Genomic DNA, 16,840 nt, shown 5'->3' on the forward strand with positions numbered 1-16,840 from the left:
AAAAGCTCTGCGGCAAACAGACCAAAAGTTTGCGGCAAACATGATTTTTAGCTTTGATTTAAAAGAACAGAGAGTTGTACTTGGAGAGTTGCAGACCGGCAGTTTTCTGTGAGATTGTTCCAGATAGGATAGACAGTATAGTGAATAAAAACTGAACGCTGCCTCTCCGTGTTTAGTTGTGACTCTGCGGGGAGAGAAAGCAGAACTGTCCCAGACAATGAGAGAAAGACTCGGCGGTTCATGATGTACCGTAGCACAATGATCAGACATGTATTTGTGCCCTAAAGATTAAACCATTCAATGATTTATGAACCAACAGTGGTTGTTCATTGACAGACGGGGAGCCGTGTGTAAAGATTTGAGAACTGGAGTGATCCAGATCTTGAGTAGTAGCATTCTGATTAGTTTTTAGGGAGAACTGTACAGTACATACACCGTTACAGTAGTCGGGTCTAAAGGATTTGAATGCATGAACAGTTTTTTTTCTAAATCCAGCTGAGACACAAGTCCTTTAACCCTACAAGCTCATAGCGTGGCCCTGATAAAAAAAAAATAATAATAAATGTGTGCACATCTTTGAATATATATTTTTGAAAGCGAACATTAACTCAAATCTTTGCTTCTGGGGACTCAATGTCTCCTAGGCTAAATCCTAACGGCCGATCTACACCAGAGAATTTTGGCACACACGCACACACAACGCACACACACGCGCATATACGCACATGCGCACTTTTAGATCCAGTCCTATTTTTAAAAGTCTGCGTATGGGGGACTCGCATATCCGCGCGCCATGGTGTAGGGCCGCTATCATTGATAATCAATTGGATCTAAACACACGCGCTGTACGCACCACGCATTCGCTTGCTTTGAAAAGTCTGGTGTAGATCGCCGTGACAGTTTTTTGAAAAAAACGTATCTTGCTATAATATCAGTATATCAAACTATATCAGTATATCAAACTTTAATGTCGAGGACCCCCAAAATTATATGTGGCCACGGACCCCCATCAAAATATGTTGCCCCCCCCCCCCCCCCCCCCCCCCGATCTACAAGCTCATAGCGCGGCACTATGAGCTTGTAGATTTGCTATTTCCCGGTCTTAATGGGTTAAACCTTGATATATTATTGAGGTGATAGTATGCTGACTTTGTAATCATCTTAATGTGTCTGTTGAACATTCAGATCTGAGTCTATGACCACGCCAACATTTCTGGCTTGGGTTGTGGTTTTTAACATTACCGACTGACGATGAGCATTGACTTCTAATCATTCTTCCTTGGCTCCAAAAACTATTATTTCAGTTTACTATTGACACATTCTATCGTTGATTTGTTCATTGCATTTACTGTACTCACTGCTCAGTGATTGTATTGAATTATAGTCCCCTCATTATATGGTTATGTAAATGTGTGTGTCTTCTGCACACACACATTTATGTAACATATTTTGATGGTAGTGGGAGAATGATGTTGAACAGAGTCTTGAGGGATGTTATTTTTTTCCTCTCAGATGTATAATTACAAATGGACACAAAGTAATCTCTGTCCTTTAAGTACTGTATGACTCAAACCAGTTTATCACTGTGGCAGAAATTCCCACACAGTTTTCTAGGCTGTCTAGTGTCTAGCAATTATGTTGTGGTCGACCGTGTTGAATGCAGAACTGAGAGATCTAGTAATCCTAAGACTGAAATTCTGCCACTTGTGTTTAAGTGGATGTGAAGACCGTAACAAGAGCTACACTAAAGCGGAGGGTTATTCATTGCCATTAGTGAGGTACATTCAGAGGAGAGAGTTTCGTGTTCGAAATCAGCAAGAGCCCAAATAATATACAAAGAGCCCAAATGTGTGCCGTAACGTGACGCAGTTGTGAGCTTGTGGATCGGCTATTTTCGGCAAAGATATTTAGCGTAGAGTGAAAACAGGAGGGGGCCTAATGTAGCTAGGCCTTAGCCCGTGGGAATCGGGTCAACTAAGTATAGGGCTTAAGTGGGACAACTGGTTTCGCGTTGCCAGACAATCGGGGAGCTCCGCCTATACTGCGATACGTCTGTGGACTTCTAAACACAAGGTGGTTGCTAGAACGACGGCAACTAACAAACCCATGCCCACTGCTTTGTTTTGGACTTACCTACTACGACTTTAAATACTACAAATACATTGGACATATAAAAAAGACAACATAATTGTAATACTAGTCATTAAGCTACTAATCTCTCAAGAACAGATTCTGCTCTGCGTTGGAATCTGTCGTGAAGGCTCGTCATAACATGTACGCACTGGGCTACAAGTGGGCGTGCCTTCAGATCAGGAAGCAGGCCGCGCTTTACCCAATCAAATGTAGTGGGCGGGATTCACGTGTCCGTCGATCCTTCCCCCTCGAAACAAACCCAAACTAATTTAACAATAGCGTCCGCGGAGCAGACAAAACCACAGAAAGATATTCACATTTTAACTTACTCTTTCATCATAGAAACAAGTGGGCTTATAACCAAAACGATCCATGTTCTCTGGGAGAAGTGGTGTTAGTGTTCCGTGTAGAAATATTGTTAGTGGAATGAAAACATAGTGGCACCACCGGAAGTGAAAGCTGAAGGCAGACCAAAACCCCGGTTTCCTTTGCGCACGGGTGCCACGTTGTCATTAGCCCAGAGCCAAGATGAGATAGTACAAACAGCAGAGGGCGCTGTTTTTCATTCTCATTTGGCTTTGGGTTCCCAGATTGTTAAGCTACTAATATAGACTGAAGTAATTAAAGCGGGTCATGTTTGCATGTTTGGTATTGTAACAGCTGAAATCAATAATATATCAGTAATCCGATATTAACCTGCGGGCCGCATTAAGTGAAGATGGGGGGCCACATGTGGCCCCTGGGCCGCCAGTTTCCCCATGTATTGCTGTGTACTGTACCTGTCTCGGGGCAGACTGACGCGGGGCTGTTTGGGACAGCGTTTGCTCAGAGTGAAGAGCTTTCGGACGATCTTCTGGGCTTTCCCCAGGACCAGGGCGGTGCTGGACTCCAGCCGGGCGTAGCGCTGCTGGAGGGACAGGTCGCCCGTCCACGACCGGGCGATGGTCGACACGTTCAGGAAGCGATCCGTGGGCAAGCGCCTCAGGAAGGCTTTGAACTCCTCTGTGAGAGAGAGAGAGGGGGAGAGGGAGAGAGAGAGGGAGAGGGAGAGAGGGAGAGGGTGGTAGAACAGGTGGTAAGGCGAGGTGTGAAATGAAAAAGGGAGGGTGGAGTGGAGAGAGAGAGAGGGTGAAAAAAGGAGTGGAGAGAAAAACAAGACGAGTGGAATTAGTATGCAGACAGGGACTCAGACAGGGGTTAAAAGGAGATTATTTTAACCCATTCAATCCGGGAACACATCTCTGTCATTTTTAGATGTATTTAGATGTATTTGGCTAAATAGCAGATCTACAAGCTCATAGCCGGGCACCGCGCTATAAGCCTGCAGTTCTGCAATTTTTTATAAAACCGTGAACATTTTTGCAAATCTTTGAATATATATATATATATATGTATATATATATATATATTTTTCTAAGCGATCATTTTTAACTCAAATCTCTGCTTCTAGGGGGGTCCCTGGAACAACATATTTCGAGATGGGGGTCCGTGGACACATTTTGTGTGGTCCTTGACATGAAAAGGTTTGAGAACCACAGATATTATAGCAATAAGTGCATTTGTAGAACCCCCAGAAGCAAAGATTTGAGTTCAACAACATGTTTGCTTTAAAATATATATTCAAACATTTGCACACATTTTCAAGTTATTTCAATATTTTTTTGAATAGCCAAAGAAATAAAAAAAATGCCACACAGATGCGTTCCCGACCTTAATGGGTTAAACACCTTATTATGTGAGAAAAACCTGTTTGTTTCAATGTCGTCACATTCCTTGATGTGAAGTGCAAGGACGACTGAGTACGTTCCTGCTTTCACGTCATTTCAGAGAGAAAATAAAATACAAATAAAACCTGTGATATTTTAATGAGTTGCCGTTCCAAAGTAAACACCTGCACCTTTTAATGTGCAATTATGCTCACGCACCCCCCCCACCATTAACCCATTAAAACCGGGAACGCATGTGTCATTATTTGATGTATATGGCTATTCAAAAATAGCAGATATACAAGCTCATAGCGCGTCACTGAGTGCAGCGCTATGAGCTTGTAGATCTGCTATTTGCAAATCATGCAAATCTTTTTATACATATTTTTAAAGCGAACATTTGTCAAATATTTTGTTCCAGGGACCTCCAGAAGCAAGGATTAGAGTTACAAATGTTCCTTTTAATAATATATATATTCAGAGATTTGGACACATTTTCACAATTTTTTGAAAATGGCAGATCTACAAGCTCATAGTGCAGCACTCTGTGCCACACTATGCACTTGTATATCTGCTATTTTTGAATAGCCAAAGACATCTTAAAATGACACATGCGTTCCCGGTCTTAATGGGTTAAAAGCTCATGAAAATTACAATTACTGCTTTGGCAAATATTGTCATTTGCAGAAACACACTCCTTATGGGGAGAGTGATGGCATTCCTTCATGTGCAGATGGGAAGATTACATGTTCTTTATTTAGTCATTTAGTTGAAACCTAGAGGAATGAGAATGGGATACTTGGGATAGGCTTGTGCATTAGTTGCAAAAAATCAAACACAACAGTAAATCCTTCTGGTAAAAGGAAAGGCTCTCTTATTTCATCACCTTCTCGTTGTTATCTTTTCATAAAAGCTAAAATATGAACTGAGCAGTAACTGTTGTCAGTCAGGGTTTAACGTTAACCGAATGAACCCTATTGTCCCTATGTCGTAATAGGCCAAAATGGCAGAATAGCACAAGCTCACTTGTTGTGGGCTAGTAGTTTTTTTTCCCGGTGAAGAGTTTTGGAGTTGAGGGATTAAACGAGTTGTTCACCCCAAAACATAATCTTATTTTCTATCAATTACACACCCCATGAAGCCTCGAATTCATGGAGATTTGTTTTGTTTTTATCGCATTCCTAAGACTCCTTTGTGTCTCCTACCGGATACATATAGCGTCTTTATTCTTATTATCATCAAATTATTGGCTCAGTAATGTGACAAAAACAAAACAAAAAGTGTGTAATGGATAGAAAATAAGTCATTTTCTGGGTGAACTTACAGTAGGTCATGTCAGTGACACATGAAGGATGTGTTGCTCATATACAAGTCATTGTGTTGTTGCAGGACTAGCACCCAGCTGAGCTAACATCACCTTCACCAACCTACGGTATAAATACTAAGCTTATAGTTATCAAATCAAATCAAATCAAACTGATGATGTCAGACTTGCCCAAATATGGCAGATGTGAGTTTATGAATTCACGGAAATGTAAAAGAAGCACGCATTCATAGTGAAAACAAGTCTGCCAGACTTCACATGACGTGTCAGCCTGTGTCTATGCCCATGTATGGACGAAAGGGGGACAGACTTTTATGGCTGGGGCCTAAGGACAAAGTGACCAAAACCTGTTTTTCGCCAATGTATGGAGAAAACAGGTACAAAACATGCCCATGTATGGACGAAAGGGGGACAGACTTTTATGGCTGGGGCCTAAGGACAAAGTGACCATGCCCATGTATGGAGGAAACAGGTACAAAGCCTCATGTAAGCCAGACCCCCTGGGTCCGGCAAATATAAATTGATTTCCTTGGCCTACTATCAGCATGCCCTCGAAATGTGGCGCTGATCAGTCCCGTGCTTTGTGAGGTTATCCACACACACGCACACACATGCGCGCACACATGCGCGCACACACACACACACACACACACACACACACACACACACACACACACACACACACACACACACACACACACACACACACACACACACACACACACACACCCTCTTGTAGATACTAGTTTAGTTGCGAACGCAGCGGAAGGAGGCGCGCCGAAGGAGCAAGTGGAGCTTACTATGAAACCGTGCTCGGGTTGTGTCTCTGTCTGTGTCTCTGTCTGTGTCTCTGTCTGTGTCTCTGTGTGCACTGCCTGTGTGCAGCTCCTCTGAGATAAGTAAATGTCCAATTTAGACGTACCATACATCAAATGAAAGGTCTTTGAAAACTGAACACACCTGTCAAGGTTGCGTTTAAGCCCGCCCCTTCCCCCGGAAGCCACGCCCCGGAGAAGGCTCCTAAAAACTCCCCATTGAAACCCCATGTTAAATGAAAAGTGCCCGAATCACTCCGAAACTTTTTCTACCCCCCCTAAGTGGGGGTCTACGAACAAATACTTCGGGTTCGGATTTTGGCTCCGCCCCCCGGAACTGGGTGAAACAGGCACTTCAAACACTTTGTTGAATTGTTCAAAAACATTCAAAGTTTTTTTTTGGTGAATTTGTATTTTTCTAACATGCTCCTTTTAACGCAGATTTATTTTGTATTTTTTTGTATTTTTTTATTGGTTACTTTTTTTGATATATTTTTTTTCATATTTATTTAAAAAAAATTGCGTTCGCTTCCCGCGTTCGCGCGTCTTACTTGTGTTCTATGTGAATAGTTATCATTTTGCCTGCTCTAGCCAAAGGAGCCATCTTTGTGAGGAGCCGTTGACTTAAAAAAAACAAAACAGTTGAGCACCACTACAGTAGATTGACCTGTCACAATAATGGCGGCCAGGAAGACACAGTCCCTCCTTCAGACTGGGATTGCCAAAACGTATTTCTGTTATCAAGATCATTTAAATTCCATGAAGAACCAATGGACAAAGATTATGCCTGTACTAAGCCTTTTGGGAAACCTGTGGCCCTATCACTCATGTCCCTCACAGTGAGTTGAGAGAGACCTTGTAGGACTCTGTACTTGGGTTCTTGTAGAGTGGTGTCCTCATGTACTGTTCCTGGCAGCGAGGCAGCAGATGAATCTGCAGCCAAGACCAGCTAAGCTCAGCCGAAACGGCGAGACTAAAGCCTATCACAGTGCTCAGTGATCCCCACAGAGCTCTCTCTCTCTCTCTCTCTCTCTCTCTCTCTCTCTCTCTCTCTCTCTCTCTCTCTCTCTCTCTGTGTAAAAGTTCGGTATTCTGGATTTACTTGAGTAAAAGTACAAAGGTATTGGCAGGAAAATGTCACACGTTTCAAAAGTTCAAAATGTAAAACAAATATTTTGAAAATGACAGATCTACAAGCTCACAATATGTTGCATGGTGAGCTTATAGATCTGCTATTTTCAAATGTGTATATATAGGGCTGAAGTGGTTAATGTATGTTTTGTAATGATAATAAAAATATACAAAGTAACTAGTAACTAAAGTTTTCATATAATTGTAGTGGAGTAAAAGTACAATATTTTTTCTGAGATGTAGTGGAGTAGAAATAAAAGTATTGAAAATTGGAAAGCCTCCAGTAAAGTAAAAAAACAACAACCCAAAAGTGTACTTAAGTACAGTACTTGAGTACATGTACTTAGTTACAACTCATCTCCCATGAAGCTAAGTGAGTACGATAACAATTAATTGGTGTTTAAGTGTTCGGTATATTTTACCGGATGATTTGTTTTCAACTCTCTGGCTCGTTGTTTCTGCTAATCATCTCCAAAGTTGTGATAGCTGCAATTAACTAGATAGATACCACAATAGAAGACAGGCAGTGAGCCATGTTTCTTTCTTTCTTATGGCTTGACATTGAGAGAAAATAAGTGGTAATTGTAGTGAGTAATGGGGCACTTCTCTAATGGCTTGTGCTCTAGGTGCAGTATTTCAGGGTGCAGGGAGACGTGCAAACGAAGCCCATCTCGCTGAGAACATTGAAACCGTGTGCCAAGTTACTTTCGTGCCAACCAGCTCAGAGGATATAAATACAGAAAATCATTAAAATTAGCTAAGTTCAGTGACACCATAAAAGAATGAGCGTACCCATATCTAACCCATTGAGACCTGAAGCCGATTCTACATGTCTCCTAAATCTCAGTATTCTGAAAAACGTATGTTTCTATATCAGTGGTGCTCAATCTTTTTCATGTCAAGGACCCCCAAAATGATGTGTATTTGGCCGCGGACCCCCATCAAAATATTTTGTTCCAGGGACCCCCCAGAAGTAATGATTTGAGTTAAAAATGTTTGCTTTAAAAGTATTTATATTCAAAGATTTGCACACATTTTCACGATTTTTCAAAAATAGCAGATCTACAAGCTCGTAGCGCGGCACTCGGTGCCGCGCTATGAGCTTGTATATATGCTATTTTTTAATAGCCCAAAGTGTAAAATAATGCTTTTTAGCTCAAATCTAAAAATGACACAGTTCCAGGTCTTAATGGGCTAAATAAACCTTACCTGACATGATTTAGTCGGATTACATTTTTTTGGGGGGGATGAAAATACTTCACAGTCAGAGTCTGTGGCTAATGTTGGAAGATAAACTAAGTTATTTTGGGATTTTCTCATTCCTGGAGAAAATATAAATGGATATTTCCTTTCATTTAATAAATTAGTGAAGGCAATTAACAGCTTAAATGACTCATAAATGTGATGATTCGATCATCAGGATGCAATATAGGCCACCTCGACCAATGAGTCAGAGAGAAAGTAATTATAGCAATTATACATCGATGTAGATGCTGCTTAAAGCTGTTGTAGATGATGCTTTTTGCAGTGGGGTATGAACTGTGCAGGAGGCGGAATGTGTTTTGGGGGATATGCAGTGCTGTGTTGATTTCATCGACTAAAACTAGGACAAAAAATGTTCGTCGACTTTTCACTGACGAAAACGGAATAAAAAATAAATACTAAACTATGATGACTAAATATACTGACAATTTCGTCAACAAATAAAAACTAGACTAAAATGTTAGTGAGGGATCTAGTGGAGAAGAGATCCAGTAGAACTAAAAGACAAGTCATTTTACGTTTGGTTGCCCTTGGGTGTTGCGCTCTGAAAATAGCAGATCTACAAGCTCACACCGCGTTGCAGTGCGCCGATTTTATTCTTTGGCTATTCAAAAAGTAGCAGATCTACAAGCTCATAGCGTGGCACCGAGTGCCGAGCTATGAGCTTGTAGATCTACTATTTTGTTTTTATCGTGAAAATGTGTGCAAATCTTTGAATATATATATATATTTTTTTAAACAACATTTTTAACTAAAATCTTTGCTTCTGGGGGGTCCCTGGAACAAAATATTTTGAGATGGGGGTCGGCGGCCAAATACATATCATTTTGGGTATGATGGTCTAACCCCCCCCCCCCACCCCCGAAGCAAAGACTTGAGTTAAATTGTAAGATTGTCCTCACAAATTGATGATGGTTCTGAATATAGATGTGAAGCATATTTTGGATGCAACAGCTATTGGGCTTATTTTAATAGCTCCATGGCACGAGCAAAAAATGATGACTTATGAACATAATAAAGATCCTAATATAACTGTATAACATTAAGTTGCAATATAACGGGGCAATTATGGCACTCACAAATTATCACACTTCATTTAGACAGGGGCTCTTAAACTCATTCACAAACGTAACTTCACCCAGGGGGACCAGAGGGTCACAAAGCACACTCTCCTGATATAAGGACCCATTAGGAAACACACAGGCAATCACTTTTAAATCCCAAAACCATAGTTTAAACCTTTAAGGGCGGGAACGCATACCGTGTCATTTTTTAGATGTCTTTGGCTATTTAAAAAATAGCAGATATACAAGCTCCGAGTGCGCTATGAGCTTGTAGATCTGCTATTTATTTTTTTTAATCGTGAAAATGTGCGCAAATCTTTGAATATATATATATATATTTATTGGGGTATTCTAATGTCTTCTAATCGTTTTTTTTAAAAAGTATGTCTGCTACAATCAGTGGTTCCAAAACAGTTTTTCATATCAAGGACCCCCAAAATTATTATGTATTTGGCCCGCGGACCCCCATCTCAAAATATTTTGTTCCAGGGACCCCCCCGCAGAAGCAAAGATTTGAGTTAAAAATGTTTTCTTAAAAAAAAATATATATATATATTTGCACAGATTTTCACGATCTTTCAAAAAATAGCAGACCTGCAAGCTCGTAGTGCGGCACTCGCGCTACGAGCTTGTAGATCTGCTATTTTTGAATAGCCAAGGAAATCTTAAAATGACACACAGATGCGTTCCCGGTCTTAATGGGTTAAAAGATTCTACAACGAGGCAAACCTCAGAGAACAACGACTATCATCTTCAGAAATGAGCCCTTTCACGAAGAAACACTTCTCACAAAGTGGAAAGCACTTTGGCTGTGTGTCTCTCACAAAGACGTTTAGTTTGCAAAGAATGCAGAAAGTGAAAGCTGCTTTGTCTGTTGTTGCCATGACAATGTAGGAAAAACAACAACACCTGATAATAGCCCAGCATTTTCTGTCCCCCCCCCCCATGCTGTCTGAATACAAAGAAGGGTTTAACCCATTGATACCTGGAACGCATCTGTGTCACTTTAGATTTCTTTAGGCTATTCAAAAATAGCAGATATACAAGCTCATAGCGCGGCACCGAGTGCCGCGCTATGAACTTGTAGATCTGCTATTTTTATTTTTTTTCTGCTAATTTTTTTTTTTTTTTTTTTTAAAAAAAATTGGATTTAGAAGACATTTCTAGAATCTTCTCAGGTCTTAAAGGGTTAACCACGTTGAACGCTACCGTAAACTAAAGCAATATAAGCCACTATAGTCGACTAAAATGTATTTTGGCGGTGCCTTGATGGCGTCGTAATGGCTGATTTTACACTTGGTTGCATGCTGAAAATAGCAGATCTACAAGCTCACAACGCGTCGCACTGCGACGCGTTGTGAGCTTGTAGATCTGCTATTTTCAGAGCGTGACACCCGAGTGCAAACAAACATAAAATGACTTGTCTTTTAGTTCTACTGGATCTCTTCTCCACTAGATCCCTCACTGACACTTTAGTCTAGTTTTTATGTGTTGACGAAATTGTCAATATATTTAGTCTTAGTTTTAGTCATCGTAGCTTAGTTTTGATTTTGTTTCGTCAGTGAAAAAAGGTAGTCGACCAACATTTTTCGTCATAGTTTTAGTCGACAAAATCAACACTGAGATGAAGGATTGGGTCTATCCATTTTAGAATGTGTGCTTACCATGTACAATTTACAATTTAGGCATTTAGCAAGGGCTCTTTTCCCAGGGCAACTTACAAAGTGCAAGATCGGATTAAATGGCATGAATCCTAGTCAACAAAACACTGGGTAAATTGGGCCAATTAGAGAGTGCAAAGACATCAATTACGTTGCTACAGAGTAACTAGGATACGAGGTAAACATCAAAGTCTAAAGCATCTGTCTGTTTATCATGTTTAATGTGGGAATCAGACAGGTTTGTGCTTAAACCATGGCATGTGTAATTATACCGGAAAATAAAATGTGTTTTACTGCCTTTCTTCTGACATGTGTGCAGAAAACAATATTTGTGGTGGACATGTCATGCACTCGTATGTATTAAAACTCTAGCCAGTCACATACTGTAGTGTAAAGCAGTGGTTCTCAAACTTTTTCATGTCAAGGACCCCTAAAATTAAATAAATTTGGCTGCGGATCCCCATCTCAAAATACTTTGGGATGGGACCCCCAGAAGCAAAGATTTGAGTTACAAATGTTCACTTAAAAAAATGTATATTCAAAGGTTTGCAAAAAAATAGCAGATCTACAAGCTCACAATGCGTCACGCTGCGATGCGTTGTTGTGAGCTCGCAGATTTGCTAGAGGGAAGAGGTTTGGTGTAGAGGGAAACGAGCGGCAGTGGTATAAGAAGTACTCAGATCGTTTTACTTAAGTAAAAGTAGCAATACCACAACATAAAAATACGTTGTTACAAGTAAAAGGCCTGTGTTCAAAATGTTACTTGAGTGAAAGTTCAAAAGTATAATTAACACATTGATTGCCAAGATCGCATTGATGCGTTCTTTCAAATCCATCGCTTGCTTGCCGCAATTCAAAAGAACGCATTGATGCGTTCTTTTCAATTTTCATTGTTTAATCTGTGATCGCGCGGCTCTGTTTATTTTTCATCAGCACTTTCGTTTTCCACTTACGTCACACTCACCCGGAGCCGGATGTATAATGCAGATTTCATTTCCGGGTCACATTGTTTTTCTCCGGTCATTTTCGGCCAGAATAGGGAAAAACACGTTTTTTTCACACTGTATAAAAAACGAACGGACAGCTCAACTTCTATTTTCTTTGGTCCGGGTGACTAACAGTCATCGTCGTCGTGTATCACATCGTTTTCAGGCCGATCAGGGGATCAGGGATTGTCGAAAACATAACATCCGGTGTATGACCGGATGTGACGTGGGCCTGTTTGGGAGGGGGCGAGCGAGGTGATCAATGTGTGGATTTGCTGCTCTCTACTGGTGGAACTGTCGTATGTGTTTAAAACCACAATCAGAGAATTTATTTGAATGAAAAATTACAAAATAAAAAAACACACAAATTGCTGGCACAGGGGTGAGTACATTATGAATAAACTCTGGCAGTCAATGTGTTAAGTAAGTACAGTATTTGAGTAAATGTACTTAGTTACTTTACACCACTTCTAAAAGTAGCTCTACACCCCTGAGAGTCAACAAGGAGAGAAGCAGTGGTCTCTGTCACCACGGACAGAGACCACTGCTAAGTAAAATAGTTAGAGCAGGGGTCTTCAACGTGTTCAGGCCAAGGACCCCCTAGCTGAGAGAGAGATGAAGCAGGGACCCCCTACTCTATATTGTATAAAATTGTGTTTCAGATTAAAGGTTTTGTTTTACTTAGTCTGCTATTTTTTCCCTCTACACCTATAGCCTCTTTGCCAAAAATAGCCGATCTACAAGCTCTCAACGCCTCGCAGCCCATTAGCCAATTGCAACGGACTATGAAGAATCTGACTCATACGTCTCCATCACATGACCCCACTTGAGGCGGCCATAGCTGGGTGGTTAGACTAGAGAGACTTTTTTTTTTTCATATGTATACATTTTATACATATGAAAACTTGTGAAACAGGACATTCTGCTCAAGGAGTACTTTCTACTGTTGGTACTTTAAGTACATTTTGTGTAAAACATACATTAACCACTTTAGCCCTATTCTATACCTACGCTATTTGAAAATAGCCGATCTACAAGCTCACAATGCGTCGCATCGCGACGCGTTGTGAGCTTATAGATCTGCTATTTTCAAACATTTTAGTACTTTTACTTTTGGTACTTTAAAGATGGGGTGCCATGATATTTTTCAACCCTAAAACCTGATCATAAGGTATTATTATTATGTAAGGATTTTTTTCAACAACAAAAAAGTGTACAGAAATTGTTAAAATTATGTTTTTATGTGGACACACATAAGTATACCTGGTTCTCACCTTAGCACCTCCTCCACCACCTTAGCACCACCCACCTGTCCTTGTCCCTCCTCCTCCTCATGCCCACACCTGTTGTGTTATGATAATGAGGGGGAGGGTATGGCTTTGTGATGTCACTAAAGCGCTGTTTCTCTATTGGCACGTATGACCCTCAAGGTTTCAGCCTCCAGGAAGAAACTCCAAATAGTCAGAGAAGACATAAAACACCATAAAAACACCACCGGGGGGCTTTATGAAGTTCTACCAACCTCATAGACACATGAAAAACAGAAAAAGTGCAAAACCATGGCACCACCTCTTTAAGTACATTTTGATACCAATGCTTTTGTACTTTTACTCAAGTCAATTTTGACTTTTACTTGTAACAGAGTACTTCTACTACATTGCAGTATTGATACTTTTACTTAAGTAAAAAATGGGAGTACTTTTTCCACCACTGATCATTAGCATCTTCATCACGCCGGGAAGAATTTGCCGCTCAGTTCTTTTTTTTCATTCCCTTTTCCTGGTGTCTATGTCTATGCGTTTCAAAAAGCGTTCTTTTAGTTGTTTTATATTATATGCGGATCGTTTTTCTTAGCCAGTGGAGCTTTAGTTACCGTGAGCGGTGTTTTCTTTTGCTGTTGTTTTTCCATCTTCAAATCCTATAATGTCTTAAAAACAGCGTGAGGTTCCTTTTTGTTATTAGCGCGGTAGTTCCTGGCCAAACAGGAAACCGGTGTGGTAGTTCCTGGCCAAACAGGAAACCGGTGTGGTAGTTCCTGGCCAAACAGGAAACCGGTGTGGTAGTTCCTGGCCAAACAGGAAACCGGTGTGGTAGTTCCTGGCCAAACAGGAAACCGGTGTGGTAGTTCCTGGCCAAACAGGAAACCGTTACATTTCCGTTTCCGTTTCCCGGCTGGATGACGTCATTTTCGCGGGAAGGACGGCCCGCCACCGTTTCAATAGAAAATAGTTTATAAAAGGCTTTCGGGTGTGAAATTCATGGAGTGGGTGTTATGAAACATTTGCCACTCACAAAATATATACAATTTAACTTTAGTTTTTTTTGTAAAAGTTACCTAGTATAACTTTAAGTCCAATTTGTAGGTATTTTTACGTTACTGTAGTATTTCCAATTGTCAGTACTTTTACTTCTACTCCACTATACATCTCAAAGGCAAATATTAGACGTTTACTCCAGTACAATTATTTGAACACTTCAGTTACTTTTACATACATTACCAACTTCACCCCTATATGAGCATTTCGGCCTTTTGAAAAGATCAGAAACGCGGCGTGATGCCAAATGTCATTGGCTATTCTACAAAACAACGTCATCATGCAATGACATCACAGATGACATCACGATGACATCATCACATCCATGTCATTTTCTTTTTAAATGAATGTCAAATGTCGATTTAGCTGCTTTTAACAACGGATCAATATTCAGCTTTCTAGTAACTTCAGCAGAACATTATTTGTGAACTCTGATTCAGGGCGGAGCTGCTGTGTGAAATGATTCACTGGACCGTACATCTGAAAGAAGCGCCACAGACACGCTTCCTCTCTGCTGTGGTGGTGGAGGACAAGCTGTACTGCTTTGGAGGAGACGGTGATGTTCACATCTTCAACACAGTGACTTTATGCTGGAGGAAGTTGACCCCAGTGGCACATGGAAGAGGAGAACGTCACCTTGAGGTTCTCTCCATGCGTGAGGGACAAACAGCTGTGCTGGTAGAAGATACAGTCTACATCTGGGGGGGATACTGGAGAGAGAAGTACTACAACGTGCTTGCATTTGATGTCGACACCCACAGATGGTTCAAACCCAGGGTTTCCGGGACTGTTCCAGAGAGGAGGTACCACTCAGCCTGTGTGTTGGAGAAGGTCATGTTTATCCATGGAGGATACACTTCCTTGACTGGACTAATATGGACTAATGACATCTACAAGTTGGACACCAGCACAATGGTCTGGTCTTTAATTAACACCAGAGGAAATCCACCACCTGCTTCATCAAATCACTCTGCCACCATCATCGGGACAAAGATGTTTGTATTTGGGGGCAGGGTCGGGCACGGGGACGTCTACTACTACATCATCAGAGTGTTTGACACAGAGACCAACAGCTGGCTAAAGACACCTTCTGCACAGCTTCTTCCAAAAATCCGCTGGTCTCATTCATCCTTTACCTACAATGGAGAGCTGTACATTTTTGGTGGTATATACTGGAGCCAGACCTTCAATGATCTGTGGAGATTCAGTCCAGAGACCTTCTCCTGGAAGAAGGTTGAGCCCAAGGGGAAAGGACCATGTTTAATGTATGGCATGTGCTGTTGCATGATGGGAGATCGTATCATCCTCTTTGGATCCAAACAAAGAGGAAACAAACCCTCTGATGACCTGTACATTTTAGACTTAAGTCCTCATTTGAAGACACTATGTAAGCTAGCAGTTCTTCAGTATGATCTGGAGCAGTCTGAACTCCCTCACAACATCAGGTGGGAACTGGCAGCCATGACAACCAAGAACAAAAGCGCAGGTCTCCGCCAGGCCAGGTTGCCTACCCAGAGCCCATAAACTTTGAAAAGCGGTCATTAGCCAATTGCAACGGACTATGAAGAATCTGACTCATACGTCTCCATCACGTGACCCCACTTGAGGCGGCCATAGCTGGGTGGTTACACTAGAGAGACTTTCTTTTCTCCTTATGTATACATTGTATACAAATGAAAACTTGTGAAACAGGACATTCTGCACAAGGAGTACTTTCTACTGTTGGTACTTTAAGTACATTTTGTGTAAAACATACATTAACCACTTTAGCCCTATTTTATACCTATGCTATTTGAAAATAGCCGATCTACAAGCTCACAATGCGTCGCATCTCGACGCGTTGTGAGCTTGTAGATCGGCTATTTTCAAACATTTTAGTACTTTTACTTTTGGTACTTTAAAGATGGGGTGCCATGATATTTTTCAACCCTAAAACCTGATCATAAGGTATTATTATTATGTAAGGATTTTTTTCAACAACAAAAAAGTGTACAGAAATTGTTAAAATTATGTTTTTATGTGGACACGCCTCCAGTTCATTAAGTATACCTGGTTCTCACCTTAGCACCTCCTCCACCACCTTAGCACCACCCACCTGTCCTTGTCCCTCCTCCTCCTCATGCCCACACCTGTTGTGTTATGATAATGAGGGGGAGGGTATGGCTTTGTGATGTCACTAAAGCGCTGTTTCTCTATTGGCACGTATGACCCTCAAGGTTTCAGCCTCCAGGAAGAAACTCCAAATAGTCAGAGAAGACATAAAACACCATAAAAACACCACCGGGGGGCTTTATGAAGTTTTTTTTTTTCATTCCCTTTTCCTGGTGTCTATGTCTATGCGTTTCAAAAAGCGTTCTTTTAGTTGTTTTATATTATATGCGGATCGTTTTTCTTAGCCAGTGGAGCTTTAGTTACCGTGAGCTGTGTTTTCTTTTGCTGTTG

The 16,840-nt window shown here is 41.0% G+C and overlaps 1 protein-coding gene across 1 annotated transcript in view; it reads right to left on the reverse strand.

The window, feature by feature from the left end:
• The window catches only part of brinp2 (bone morphogenetic protein/retinoic acid inducible neural-specific 2), a gene marked incomplete at both ends in the record, with an annotated part of 218,901 nt that overhangs the window by 25,610 nt on the left and 176,451 nt on the right, over positions 1 to 16,840 (reverse strand). Inside the window, 1 exon segment of the mRNA XM_080440455.1 lies at positions 2,913 to 3,135. Within this exon segment, the coding sequence (XP_080296581.1) occupies positions 2,913 to 3,135 (223 nt within the window).

The sequence above is a fragment of the Gymnoscopelus braueri genome (genome assembly GCF_963280865.1).
Source record: "Gymnoscopelus braueri genome assembly, chromosome: 10".
Classification (NCBI taxonomy): Eukaryota; Metazoa; Chordata; class Actinopteri; order Myctophiformes; family Myctophidae; genus Gymnoscopelus; species Gymnoscopelus braueri.